The following is a 14,715-nucleotide window of genomic DNA, read 5'->3' on the forward strand; positions in this document are numbered from 1 at the left end:
GGAATAAACACGGAGAGAGCTGCTTTTTCATTATTTTACACTGTTTTTTTTTTCTTTCTGTGGCACTTGGCTGTTTGGTTGGGGATTATTTAATGGGGTCTCAGGCAGTCAAGGGGGAGGTGCTGGGTTTGGGGTAGCACAGGTGGGTTTGGGGTTTGTCCCCATGGGTGCCACCAACCCCCAGCTGCAGCCTCCATCTCCAAGAGCACTCTGGGGTCTTTTTTTATAAATTATTGTGTCCCAACTGGATCATTCCTATGGGAAAAAAAATAAATTGGCAGTGGTAGGAGTGAAGAGGACCAGACACCATCAGAGCCTTCAGAGAGTTCCCATTTTCCTGGGGTTTGTCCCTGGGTGTTTTGCATTTGCTGATGGACTCCCAGGGCATCATGACCTTGGAAAAATTGGTGGGGAGCTGCTTTCCTGGTATTCTGAATTCCCAGAGGGGCTGGGATGGTGGGTGAGACTCGGGGGAGTGTATTTAGGGGTGTCTGTAAGTGCACCCCTGCCCCTGAGCAAAGCCTGTATATATTATACAGCATTTATACATATATATATATACACACATTAGAGATTCATATATATGTATGAAGTCTAAACACATCCATATGTATGAATTATAAATATCTGCATCTAAAGGTACCAATAAATAGATGGAGCCACACAGAAGGGTTTGCTCTCTTCACCCTGAGCAGGAAAGGCAGCAGGAGCAAACACAAAACCCTGAGCAGGGATTTTTCCCTGGTCCCTCACCCAGGAACGGTTGGAACCAGGGATACTGGGATGCTGGATATAGCCTGGAGGAGATGCCAGGGGGTGCAGGGATGCTGCAGGACACAAACGGGGGACACACAGCCCTGAGAGCCTCCTACAAACCCCGTGGGGCTGTGGGTGCTGAATTCCCAGCGCTGAGCTGGATCCATCAGCTGGGATGGGAAGTGATGGGCTGGAAAACCTCTGCTGGTGCTTGGTGCCAGACCTTGGGCTTGGCTACAGCTGGGAGAGCAGCCAGGAGAGGTGGGAGAGCCTGGCACTGGGGACAGCCCCTGCCAAGCCCGGCCAAGCTCCCTGATTCCCACAGCTCTGGCCCTGCTGTCTCCATCTCCCACCTCCACACGGACCAGAGTCAGGCACTGCCAGCTCTTATTACAACTACAAAATTTTATTCCACCCCTTCCCGACCTTCCCCCCCCACCTTTATTTTTTTTTTCTTCCCTTTGTAGATCTTTTTTTTCTCCCCACAAATATTCATTTATGTTAATTCAGCGAGGAGGTTTGGTGGTTCCAGGCAGGGGAGGCAGCTGTGTTAATTTTCCTGCTCGGAGCCACAATCAGCGCTGTGGCTGGTTCAGACAAAACCAGCTCCCTGCGTGCCCTGCCTGCACTCTGAGCACGTCTCGACTCCCTTGTATTTATATTTATATGTACATATTTGTATATAGAAAACCAGCATAGAGCTCTCAGATAGATTTTAAGGCCACCCAGGGGAGAAACTTTCACAGACCCAAAATTGATAAACTCCTTAAAGAGGCTTTTGAGACACCACAACACCACCCCAGACCACGGCTCGCCTGCCAGGGAAACTGAGGCACAGGTGGGGCAGCTCTCTGCCCACCCAGGCTGCCCAAGAGGGGAGGATTTTGGAGGGGAAACCCTCAAAACCACAGTCAAAGCTGAGCCATCCCCCAGCAGACCCCACAGCCACCCCCAAACCCACAGCAGAGGCAGGGCCCATGACAGTGCTGCCGCTTTGCTTTTTGTATCATTTTTTTCCTTTTCTGGTCTTTTATTTAAGAAAAAAAAAAAAAGAAAAAGAAAAAAAAAAAGAAAAAAAAAAGAGACACAGTGGTGGGTAACTTTCGATCCAGAAATAATCCGCTGCCAACTTCCACCAGGTGATGCTGGGGGGGTCCCTGTCCCCACATGCTCAGTGCCCATGGGGACAATTGCACAGCCCAGGGTGCCCTGGTGTCCCCCCAAGGCTGGGGATGCTCCACACTGGGCTGGGAGATGGGGAGGCCCTGGGCTGGGGGGGCCCCTTGGGTGAGCCAGAGGGGCTGGGAGGTGCCACCAGCACAGGGGGACCGGGAGGCATTGGGTTATGGCAGTCAGAAGGCACCACACAGGCTGAGCCTGGCCCCGGGCATCCCTGCTGGGCTGGCACTGGGGGAGCTGGGCTGGCCCTGGGACACACGGGCCAGGTCCCATCGAGGGTGTCCCCAGGGCACTGGGGAGCCCCCGCACCACATTTCCATCCCAGAGCCACATTCCAGCCCTGGGAGGGGGCACAAAGCAGTGGCTGCCCCTGCAGACCCCAGCAGGGCTGTGGGGTGGAGGGGTCCCAGCACTGGGACAGAAGGACAGGCAGGGTGGACAGCAAATGGCCCCACTGGTCACCCCCGGACTGCCCAACAGCCAGGGAGTGGGGCACAGCGGGAATTTGGGGCTGTGGTGGGGACAGCAGTGCCCTGGGCCCGTGGCCATTGTGCCCCAACTCCTGCCTCCCCCAGCATCACCCAGCGTGGGCCAACACCCCAAAAACCGTGGGGTGACCCAGCACTCACCTCCAAAATTGTGCAACTGAGCAAAGCAAAGGCTGGGGGAGGCCCTTGGGGAGCCCTCACCCACCACCTCCCTGCTGGGCTCCGGGGGGAATTCGGGATCTCTCCCTTGTCCCAGCCCCTTCCCGGCAGGACCCCCAGCCTCCTCCTGCCCGGGCCACCCGCACACCCTGAGCTGTGACCCCATCCCCTGTGGGCAGCCGGGGGGCCACGCTGTGCTGCTGCTCCCCTGGGACACCCGCTGAGGAAAACTGAAAAAAGGCCCCCCCGGAGGTGCCTTTGGAGGGGGTGAGGACGTGAGATGTGCGGAAGAAGGAGCCGAACGTGGGTGCCCGGCCCCGAGGAAGCGTGGTGGTGGCGTGGCACGGCGTGGCGTGGCGTGGCACAGCGTGGCAGCCCCTCCCTCCCACCCCATCGCTGCTGCTGCTGCCCCTGCGTTAAGCAATCTCCTTGATCCTGCGGATGTAGTTGTGGAGCTCCTCGGGGTCCTGCAGCCCCATGTCCTGGCACACCCATTCCAAGTCCTCCTCGTCGGCGATGGGGATGGAGTTGTAGGCCAGCTCGTCCGAGGGCATGGTGGTGAAGGTGGTGAACTTCACCCGCTTCCGTTTGGAGGTGGGCGAGTTGAGCGGGTCCTCACTCTGGTCCCGCGTGGAGCCCCCCGAGGAGCCGTCCCCGCGCCCGTGCACCTGGCTCTGCACGCTGGTCTGCGAGCTCCCGCTGCTGTGGTGGTCCCCATGGCAGCAGGTCTGCACGTTTTCCAGCGGGTTCCCCGGGCTCTCAGGCTGCGGGGAGAGGTCATTGTGAGCCCTCAAGGGCTGCCCGTTGCCCAGGAAGACCCAGTGGTGGGAGTGGTCCATGTTGGTCTGGCCTTCCGGCGGGATGCGCTTGTGCCGGTACTTCAGCACAAAGACGATGCAGTTGATGAGGAAGACCAAGATGGCCAGGCAGAAGACGCCCAGCAGGGCGTACATCCCAATCTCCAGGTCCGTCAGCCCCCGCGTCACCTGCACGAAGCCGGTGGGGATGGTGGGGAAGTCCTCGGTGGGATGAGACGCGCTGGACATCCGGCTGTCCTGGCTCGGGTCCGCCTTCCTGTCCACCTCTGCCCGCAGAGTGGTGCTGGCCCCGGCCTCCCCCAGCCCCGGCCTGCTGGACACGTGGTCGTAGTCGTACGTGGGGTCCTCCTCGGAGCCGAAGTGGACGCGCACGGTGGCCAAGGCCGTGGAGAGGACGCTCTTGCGCTTGGTCTTCTGGCAGCTCTCGCAGATGACCAGCTCCGCCCGCAGCAGCTCCCCCGCGCCCTCGCTCTCTGCCACCACCAAGGGGAACGCCCGGTCCTGGGTCACCGACACCACCTTCTCATCCAGGCTGGTCACCACCAGGTTGTAGTCCTTGGGGTCGTACAGGGACAGGGGGGCCGTGGTGCCGTCGCTGTAGGAAATCCACAGGCTCAGCAGCGCTTCCTGCAGGACCAACACACGCACCGGTTGCCCAGCAGGAGGCCAGTCCCACCCCTTTGTCCATCCCCCATCCACCCTTTTATCCCTCCATAATCCGCCTTGTTCCAAACATTCCCTGTTTTTTCTCCTCAGCCTATTCTTCTCTCCATGTCCGCCGTGCTTGCCCAGGCTCAACCCAAATCCCAGGTGTGGCTCCCAGAGCTGGGCCAGGAGCTGTACAGGATTCCATCCCTCCCCCTTTGTCCCCACGGTTGTGTCCTGTCCCCAGGCTTGGATCACAGGTCTCCATGAAGGTTTCTGAGGTGTTTTGGGGTCACCAGGGTGTTGTGAGGACAGTGAGTGCTGTGAGGGCTGGAGTGTGGCAGGATTTGGGAGGAGGAGGTTGCACCCCAAGTTCCCCCCCAGGCCTGGAGGCACCCCTGGCCTCACCTGCTTGAAGAAGCTCAGGGTTTGCTGCACGGACGTGCGGGCAATGATGGTGTGGCTGTTGCCAGGGCTGGGGTGGAGGGACAGAGAGAGGCTGGAGACCACCTGGGCCTTCAGATCCGTGATGCTGACCTTCTCCTCCGCCACTGTCACCAGCGTCTCGCCCAGCACCGCCTCCACCAGCGGGGACACCACCTGCAGGGGACGAGGTTCTTGTCACCCCCACCAGCCCAGCCAGGCTGGCAGAGGGCGAAAGGTGGCCAGGGGTACCTTGAAGAGGGTGGTCCCTGGCTCCCGCCCGGCCAGCGTGGAGCTGTCCACCATGTGGGCCACCCGCGGGTCGTCCACGCGCATGAAATCGCTGACCAGGTCGGTGACCTCCACCAGCCAGTCTGGCCCCAGCATGGTGACCACCTGGCCCGTGCCCTCGGCCGCCGTGGTGTGGAACTGGGTGAAGACCTGCAGCGTGGAGTGCTGGTACTGCAGGGCACAGCCCCGGCTCTGCTTCCGCTCATCCTCATCCTCCTCGTGCTCGCTGTCCCTCACCGACCTGCAGACAGACGGATGGATGGACAGATGGATGGATAGGGCAGTGAGTGGGAAGTGCTGCCAAGCTCCCCACACTATGGCTCCTCAGCCCCCCTCAGGAAAGGTGACCAATCAGGGAAAAACAAGATGTCACCAAAAAATGGTGGCTCCTGGGCAAAAGATGCCTGCTGTCCATGAGGGATTCCAGGGATTTAGCAGGACGTGGTAACAGCAGGGTCACCAGCATCTCTGCCCACTCAGTAAATGAGAGGACAAGGTGTCTCTGCTTGGGATGGACACTTGGAGGTCTTTAGATCTCAAAAAAGGGACTTGGGAGCTTGGCTGTTCCCAGTTTCATCCAGGGAACTTTTGACCACAGCCAAGGAGGGATGTTCTCCACCAACCTCACTGTGAAATTTATTCCTTACCCATAACCTGTGCCCATGACCTCTCCCCTTTCCACCAAAGACCCCTGAGACACCTCTCTCCCCACCACCTTTAAAAACCTCCTCATGAAGTAGCTGAGAAAGACAATTAACCCATGACCACCTCGCCTTCTCCAGGCTGGCTCCTCAGAACCCACCTCCTGTCCGGCAGGATGGGCACCCTCCAGCCCTTGACCTGGCTCAGCCGGGCGTCCGAGAGCTCGATGTGCAGGGGCAGTTTGGGCACCCACACCGTCATCTCCAGCGGGGCCGACAAGTGCTCATAGGTGAAGGTGACCCGGGCACTCATGGAGCCCCGCGACTCCTTCCCGCTGACAAAGACGTAGTCGCAGCTGCTGGAGACCTGTGGGACAAGAGAGAGGGTGGGAATGGTCCCGTAGGCATGGCAGAGATGCTGGCAGGAGGCTGGAAGAGCAGAATGTCACCCAGCATGAATCCAGCTCATGCCCCTGGAGCAGGGATGCTCCCTCCTCCTGGAGATCCTGCTCAGACAGAGGTCCACACCTCATGTCCACCATGCAAAATGTCCCCTGACCCAGATGCTCCTGAGACAGAGATCCACATTCCCTATCCACCACGCAAAATGTCCCTTGATCCAGGTCCTCCAGCCAGCGCGCACTCTCTCTCACCTCACCAAGAACCTCTACTTGGTGCCTCAGCTTCTCTTTGGCCTCCACACTGAATTGTCCCTGAGCTAGAGGTACCCATGTGTGATTTACAGAGGTTGCAAATTGCTCAACCTGGAGATTTGCCCCAAAATCTCCTCCAGAGGAGGCAGCAAGCACAGATCCCTCTCATGCCTGTCCTCACCATTGCCTTGTCCTCATCCCTCCTGCTCATCCCAGAGCAGGATTCCTGTGGTTTGAATGAATCCTCCTGAACCTCTTCTCGTTCCTCCTCCTGTAATTCCCACTTATGCAAACGCCATTCATTAAATTTGCTATAAAACAAACCCATCCTGCAGGGGGGGGTCATTCATTACCACCCGCCTGAGCCAGGTAAGGAGCTCAGGGGACACCAAGCTCCAGGGTTTGGGGTCAGGTCACCAATCAACAACTCCTTCCCAGCCAGAGCGGCAGAAGACAGCCAGAAGAGGACTCCAAGCTTTCATCTACAGCTGCCCCATGGCCAAACCCTGATCCCCTGTCAGGAATTGCACCTGATTTGTTGGATGGTGAGGAAGAAGAGAACCCGTTTGCTCAGCCAGCAGCACTGAGCACCTGAAGAGCACAAAAGAGTTGATTTCCAGCAGCTGGGAATCCCTGGATTCTCTGGTGGCTGATATAGGGCTGAGGCCAGGCTGCAGTGGAGGTGGCTGACATCCCCGTCTTTCTCCCAGCCTGTTCCTTGAGCATCTCTGGGCAACCAGTGCAGGAACTTTGCTTTTTTGAGCCCACAGCAGGGTTTGACTTCTACAACAGCTCCAGGAGCTCGATGCACAGGGTCCACAGTCCCCTAGGGCTGGTGGAGGAGGCAGAGTCCTGGACCTGAGCTCCTGGGGACATCCCCGAGCCCAGGAGGGAAGGGTGATGCAGGAGGGTTTGTTCCTTGTCTTCCTATCAGAGGTACCAGCTCAGCAAGTCTGACAAGACAATCTCATCCGTGGCGAGGCAGTGCCTGAATAAAGATGAGCTCCCAGGTGAATCCTGCAGCAGAGGATCTCTGGATATTGTGCCATTTATCACAATAAACACGATGGGCTCTGCTGGCGTTACCGCGGCTAATAAACCCCCCGGCACCTCCTTCTGGGCACCACTTGCTCTGCAGCCAGGAGGGGGCTGAAACTATGACAACAGAAGATCCCTGCACACCAGGCCTGTCCCGAAGATGGAGTGAGTGCAGATTAGCTTGGAAATGAAGCTTGTTCGGGGAAACTTCCCGGATTTACGGCGAGCTGTCAGGAACAGAGAGGCTGAGGGCTGCCTGGGCTCCCAGCCAAGCACCGCTGCCTCCGCTGCTGTGGCCAGGAGTTCCCAGCTTGGCACAGGGACAGGCCTGGGATCAAGGGGACACACGTTCTCCAAGGCCCCCAGGAGTGGGGAGAGCCAGCATGGTCCTGGTGGTGGCTGTGGGTGAGCAGGGTCCCTGAGGATCAGTCCCATTGAGCTCCTGGGGGTTCTCCAGGGGATGTGGAGTGTGGGGTTCTCAGAAGGGTCACACACAGGTGAGGTTGAGCATCTCCCACTCTCTGTGTGACCCTCCACAGCCCACAAGGTCACCACCCATTTTAAAAACAGGGGGTGATTTCCACACGGTGATGTCCTCCTGTACACCTTTGTCACCACAGAAGGGGATGAGCATGACAACTCCCACTCATGCTCTCCCACCACATCCTTCAGAGCCACGTCCACACCAAGCCCAGGACAAATTCCACGTTACACAAGAGAGCAACCACCAGGGAGCCAGCCCAGAGGCAGCTCCCCATCCCGCCCTCACGTTAAATTATTTACAGCAACAGATAGCACATCCCACTCCGTAAGCTGTGATTTATGGAGCAGGTTTGGAGCCCTGACACTGCAATCATACTCCCCGATCTCAGCAGGTAACTGAGAGCTCCCTCGGAAATGAAGCTCCAACACAAACACCAAATAACTCAGCAAGAAATGGCACAGGGCTCCGAGCAGGATGAGAGCTGGGGCCGGAGGGCTGCTCCCTGCATCATTCATCCCAGCTCCTGGGCATGTGCCTGCTCCCCCCAGGGCTGGGGACAGAGTGTCAATAGATTTATGAGCAGAAAGGCAGCACATTAAACAGTTTAAGTGTCTTGGAGTCCATCCTGAAGTGTATTATTGCTCCAGTGTTTTATCACGCTGGGGAGGACCGGGCTCCATAAATTAGAGCCGGTCCTGTAAATCCCACGGGTGTGAGTTTGAGTCAAGAACTTGGCTAAGCACTTTGGGGCACTGGATGTCCCCCATGGAGAGCAAATCCCAGCAGGGACAGAGCTCTGCCATCACCCCTGTGGCAAAGAGGACAAGGGGCTACAGCCCCCTGGAGAATCCAGACCCTTCCCTGCCTCTGCCCAGCCCAGCAGAACATGGAAAGGGAAAGCTGGCTGGGTGCACGCAGGGAGAGGGGTAGGAGGTGTTCAGGAGAAGGGAATGATGTCTGGGGGCGGATGGATGGATGGAAATGGTGGCAGAGTGACACGGGCAGTGGGCAGATGGATTTATTCAGGGATGGAAAAAATGTATATGGATGAACAGGGCTGGTGGTGGAAAATTGGAGGGTTTGAGGATCAGGGGCTGCCTCAGGGCAGGGGCAGGGAGACTTTGGCACTGGCCCCATCAGCACCTCTCCCACCCGGATCTTCCCTCTCAGCTCCCCTTTTCCCTCCATCATTCCCATCTCACCAGTCCCCTGATCCTATCAGGACATCAATGTCACTCAAGGCCCGAGTGCAGGCGCTGATGGGAGCGTGCAGCTCAGCCCACAGTGACAATATTTCCCCTTATCAGCACTAAGTGTTGTGATAACCCACAGTTACAGCTGCTGCCTGCTGCCAGCGTGGGAGCATCCCATGGCCTCTCCAGGGACAGTGACAAAGTGTCTTGTCCTTCTCCCAACAGACCCTAGGGAGAAGCTTGCACAGACTTGTCACAGACATCTTTTATGAAAAATCTTCAGGATTTTTCCTCTTGAGAAGCTGAGAGGCCTCAAGAACAAAATGTAAACATTGATTATCTGCTGCTGTGGAATGCAATAATAGATCTTTGATTGGCCCATGTTGGTTGTTCCTAATTAATGGTCAATCACAACCCAGCTGGCTCGGACAGAAAGTCTGAGCCACAAGCCTTTGTTATCATTCCTTCTTATTCTATTCTTAGCTAGCCTTCTGAGGAAATCCTTTCTTCTATTCTTTTAGTATAGTTTTAATGTAATATATATCATAAAATAATAAATCAGGCCTTCTGAAACATGGAGTCAGATCCTCGTCTCTTCCCTCAACCTGAGACTCCAGCAAACACGGTCACACAGACTGGAGCCACCAAGGGGTTGACACTTGGTTTGGGTGGGGTTGTGAGCCACATCAGCTCAGTCACCAGCCCCAGCCCAGGGTGCTGTTGGGGTCAGCACTCCTGGAAGAACCCCAGCCACCCATGAGGGTCACAAGACCCCCCCATTCCTCACACCCACCTTGATGATGTCCTCGTTGTTGGACTTGCACTCCACCATGGCCGAGACGTCCACGATGACGCCGCTGAGCTCGATGGCAATGACCTTCACGGGAATGGCCACCGTGCGCCCCGTCAGGATGGCCGTGTTGATGATCTCTGTGTCCTGGGGGGGGCATGGAGAGGGTAACATCGTGTTAGAGGGCAGAGGAGGACCTGGGTGGGCATGGGATGGAGGGATGGATGGAGGGAGGGAGGGATGGAGGAATGGACATAGAGATGGATGGATGGATGGATGGATGGATGGATGGATGGATGGATGGATGGATGGATGGATGGATGGATGGACAGATGGATGCACATGCAGATGGATGGACATACAGATGGATGGACATACAGATGGATAGATGGATGGACATGCAGATGCATGGATGGATGGATGATGGATGGAGGGATGCTATAGGGCAGGTGGTCAATCTCTCAGGGGTTGCCAACCCCTCAAAGCAGGTAACAACAGAGGGCAGGAACCTGCTCACCATGGCCAGGGGCACGATGGCCCTGATGTCCCTCTGGATGACCGTCAGCTCCGTGACCACCTTCTCCAGGTCGGGCGGGGGGTTGCGGCCCCGGTAGTCGATGTGCCACATGATGCGGCGCGTCACCGACTTGCTCCTGAAGTTCTCCATTTCAAAATCCAGCTGCATGATCTCAGACGAGGAGTCCCCATCCCTGGGCAGGGGGACAGGAGGTGAGGTGGCTGTCCCAGGTCCCACAGACGCCCTGGGATAAGCACCAGGCCATCAGAGTCCCCAGCAGGCGTCCTTGGTGTCCCCAGGCTGCCAAGGGGGACTGGCAGTGGGTGCCACCCAAACCCAGCAGCCCTGACCCCACCTCTGCAGAGGCTGCTCCTGCAGATTCCCATGGGGATGTCCCCAGTGGGAGAGAGAAATGTTTTTCACCACCTCCCCCAGCAGGACGAAAAACCTCATCAGCTCTGCCAGGGCTGCTGGGTGACATCACAGGGTGGACAGTGGGTGGCTGCAGGTGCTGGCCTTGTCTCCCTGACTCCATCTTCCCAGCAGTGTGGATGGATTTACTGCTCCTGCCTGGACGCTCATGTCCCACAGGCCAGATCCCACACCCAGAGCACTCAGGAATGACAAACGAGTGTCAACACATGAGCTCAGCCCAAACTGGTGACTTTACAGGCCTTTCCAAGGGGATCCCACAGGGAAACTGAGTCACAGGAGAGTTTCAAGCCCTGACAGCAGGTGGGACAGCACTGAGCTGGGACATGGGACAGGGCTGTGCCCAGCCTGTGACGGAGGATGGGCAGGGGACAGGGGAGAACAGCCCAGGACCATCAGCTCAGCAAACACACACAAATTAATGCCAGGGCTGAGGACAGCAGGACATGGAGCTAAAGGACAGGGTGGACACCACCTCTGGGGTGTCCCCAAGGCAGGACATCATGGCCTGGACACAACCTCACAGCCACAGCATGAATTATTGCTACAGCCCACGCCTACAATCAAACCTCCCCAGACCTGAGCCTGCCCTCCCAGCTCTGCAAATCCTTGGAGTGACGCAGGCTTCAGCCCTGCCCCAAGTCAAACTTCACTGCTCCCCAAAAGTTGAACACCCCCAGAGGAAATCCCAGAGCCCCCACAAACCACAGCACTGGTAAAAGCCCCCCAGAGCCAGTGAGGAGGGGAGGAAAAGTGAAATTCCAGTGGGAGGGAAGCCAGGACTGGCTCCAGTTTCATCTCAGCGCAGCAGCAATGGAGAAGGTCCCATCGATCTGGGGATGCAGGGCACAGCTGGGTTTCTCTCTAATCAATACCTAATGAGTGACAGGGAGCAGGGAGAGAGGAGAGCAAGAAGCTGGAGCTGCTCCAGGCCACGGCAAGCCCTGATCCCTGCTCCCTTCTCCCTCATCCCACAGCAGCTGTGATGGGCTTTGCAGTGGGGCTGACCCACAGGGGCTGCTGGGGTCTTGCCCTGCCCCAAGGCAGCTCTGGGCTTCAAGAGGAATCACCAAAGGCCACAGGGTTTAAAAAAGCAGATTTGGCTGCTCTTCCAATGCCAGGAGTACCAAACCCAGCTGGGAAGAGGCAAGTCCAAAGGCAGAGCAGAGCCAGAGGTGGTGTGGCAATGGGACTCCTCGCTGTGGGGTGCCCCGAGGTGTCCCAGAAGCGTTGCCAGGTCCAGCCACCATCCTCTGCCCTCACCCAGCAACACCTGCTCAGAACAGACAGGAGCCAGGCTGCCAGCATTGGGGGAACAATTTGGGATGCAGCTGCTGGGGTGTAAAACACCCCAAACTGGCCATTCTGACCCCAAAGCTCAGGGCTCGCAGCCCCTCCCTGCACAGCCAGCACTGCCAAAAGCCCCCAGGGCTCCAGTGAAGCAACTCCTCTATTTGCACAGCCTGGAGGGCAACACGGCTCGGAGTCATTCATCCTCTCCATTCCGTTAATATTTGATGGAGTTGTTTGTCTAAAAGGTGATTGTAATCACTTTAAATTCCTCGCCAGTCTCTAACCTTTGCAGGCTGATTGGAAGCAGTGCTGGCAGCGGGAGAGGGGGAAGGGGGACAGGATCCTGCTGCTGGCAGCTCTGCTCTCTGTGCTGTGGGGTGGCCAGGCATGGGACAGGACACTGGTGGCCCTGGGGACGCTCCAGGATCATCCATAGGGCAGTGGCTGCTTTTACTGCCTAGGGTTTAGGGTTTCACCTAGGGTTAGGGTTTTGAAACACAAAGCCCAGAGCTCCAGGCCCTCTGCAGCTGCCAAAGGCATCCCAAGGGGAAAGTAAAGCTGCCACACCATGGCTGCCTCCACAGCTTTTTCCTTGGAAACAGCCTTAGCTGGTGTTGGTGTTTTGGGTGCCTTTTGGAAGAAATGGGATGTGTTGAAGGAAAATCTGCTCTCCTGGTATGAAATGGGTTCTGCAGGGCTTAGGAGGTCACACCAGGGCGAGCAGAGCTGAGGAGATCTTTTTCAAAGAGTCTGGCCCAAGATTTGCTCAATTTTGTGGTGGAGGACAGAGATGTGGGGAGATTTCCACGGCAGAGGACAGGAATGGCTTGAGCACCTCCCGTTGCTTTTACCCAGCTCCTGGAGACACTTGTGTCCCTTTCTCCAAGGCACAGTGACAGAGACATCTCTGTTGTTTTCCAGCACTTCAGAATCTTTCCTGCTGCTGCTTTTTACCCCGTGCCCATCCCCTGCCCTCACATGCCGTGTCCTGCCAGTCTCACATCTCCCCTTCAGGCTGAGAGCCCTCTGAGGTCTCAGCTTGGCTTTGTGGGTCCTTTCTCCTTCAGATCATTCTCAACTCCATCTCCAGGGCTCTCCTCAGCTGCTCTTTCCCAGCGTCTCAGGAATGTGTGAGCAGGGCAGAACTGCCTGTCTCAGGAGCTGACTTGGATCCTGCTCCCCATCTAACACTCATCCATCACTTTAGGGTTCAGATGGGACCTTGCCTTTCTCCCTTTCCTTCCCAGAGGAGACACCAGGATAGACAGCAAAGAGCTGCTGCTTCTCACACCATTAAAACCTAATAAAAAAAATTAAAATTCTTCCACCCCAGACTAAGGAATCTTCCAAATCTTCACACCTCAGCCCTGAAATCCTCAGTTTCCCTTGTGAGCACCCAGGCAGCACTGCAGCCACCCAAGCAGAGCTGCTCCAGGCCCAATCCCAGCCCTCCCCAGCATTCCCAGAGGTGCAGCCCTTACCTGGGCCCGGCCCCATCCACCCTGGACACGTCGACGGTGGCAGTGGAGTGCTTGCCACCCGTCAGCAGCTCCGAGCTCACCAGCCACTGCCCGCTCCTGGACTTGGTGCTGAGCAGGTTCACACCTTTCTTGGCCTTCACCCTGCAGAGAGCAAGTCAGGGATGGATCCTCACCCTCAGGCACCCCTGGGTGCCCTGGGATACCCTGCCACGGCACGGGTGGAGTTTTTTTCCCTGATCCCTTCAGGCTGTGGGAAGCACCACCCAGGCTGGCAGCAACAGCCCATTCCAGCTCCTGTTTCATGGCACTTTGTCCCTCCAGCAGGATTTTGGACCCCCAGCGTCAGTGCTGACCCCAGGCCTTGGGCACCCCTGGGGTGAAAGACAGGAGAGCCTGGAGCACCACATCCCCCATTCCAGGGGCTCCCTGCTGGTCCAGAGGCCACAGCAACTCTTGCAAGTGCCCTTTGAAGAGGTGTGGCCGGGGCTTGTGTCCCCATCTTTAGGGACACGCAGTGATGGGGGTCCCCCCTGCACACCTGCCCACACTGGGGTTCTCAGCACCTCCTGCCCACCACCCCATTCTGCTCCCACCTGGTTCTGGGGCAGGAGGAGGGGATATGGGACACTCCACAGCAGCCCAAAAGCCGTACCACACCTTGTCCCCAAAGTGGCTGGGAATAAACCCAGAGCTGCTGGCAGGATCCCAGTGCAACTGGGAGCACTGGGAGAGCAAAGGCAGCAGTGCAGAGATGTCCTGCATGGACAGCCCTTCCCTTTCCTGTAGGAAGTTCCCGCTGCAAACCCACATTCCATGTGCTGGATTCAGAGGCCTGTGTGCCAGGAATAAAGCTCTGGATCGAAAACCTCCAGCAGAACTTGACTCCTTTCCTTCACCTCGCCTTGAAGCCTCTCCACCAGAGGTAAACCTGAGCTCCTGCATGCCTGGTACCTGTCCCAAGTGCCCAGCTGCATCATCCAGCTTAGCCAAAGGTGTCTCTGAGGTGAAACACCACACATCCGGCTAGCCAAAGGTGTCTCTGAGGTGAAACACCACACATCCGGCTAGCCAAAGGTGTCTCTGAGGTGAAACCACCACAGTTACCACCTTTGGTCAAGCAGCAAGGGCCAGACATGTTCCATCCGGCTATATTGGTATTTAATTCCAATAATTTCAGATATTCCAGACCTGCCCCAGCCTCCAGCAGATCCTACAAACACCCCATCCTCCCACAGCTGCTTTTCCTTTTCCAAAGCAGCAGGAACAGCCCCAGGGCCTCACCTGAGGGTGAAATGCTCCACCGTGGAGTTGGACATCAGGTAGAGGAGGATGCTCAGCACCTCCCCGGGCTTCAGGGGCTTGTCGGGCAGGCGGATGAAGACGTTTCCATCGAGGTGGTGCTCCTGCAGGGCGGGCCCCGGCGGGGGCTGCAGG

At 57.2% G+C, this 14,715-nt stretch overlaps 1 protein-coding gene across 1 annotated transcript; it reads right to left on the reverse strand.

Annotated features, from left to right (window-relative positions):
• Positions 1-2,983: 2,983 nt before the first annotated feature.
• Positions 2,984-14,707, reverse strand: TMEM132E (transmembrane protein 132E). The gene is made up of 8 exons (XM_031060685.1): positions 14,563-14,707; positions 13,282-13,422; positions 10,076-10,268; positions 9,562-9,705; positions 5,562-5,767; positions 4,721-5,000; positions 4,454-4,645; positions 2,984-4,027 (listed from the first exon to the last, which is right to left on the reverse strand). Exons 1-8 carry the CDS (start codon positions 14,595-14,597, stop codon positions 2,999-3,001), a joined length of 2,220 nt encoding a protein of 739 aa, XP_030916545.1. The 5' UTR covers positions 14,598-14,707; the 3' UTR covers positions 2,984-2,998.
• Positions 14,708-14,715: the final 8 nt, after the last annotated feature.

Source organism: Geospiza fortis, unplaced genomic scaffold (genome assembly GCF_000277835.1).
Source record: "Geospiza fortis unplaced genomic scaffold, GeoFor_1.0 scaffold425, whole genome shotgun sequence".
Taxonomy (NCBI): domain Eukaryota; kingdom Metazoa; phylum Chordata; class Aves; order Passeriformes; family Thraupidae; genus Geospiza; species Geospiza fortis.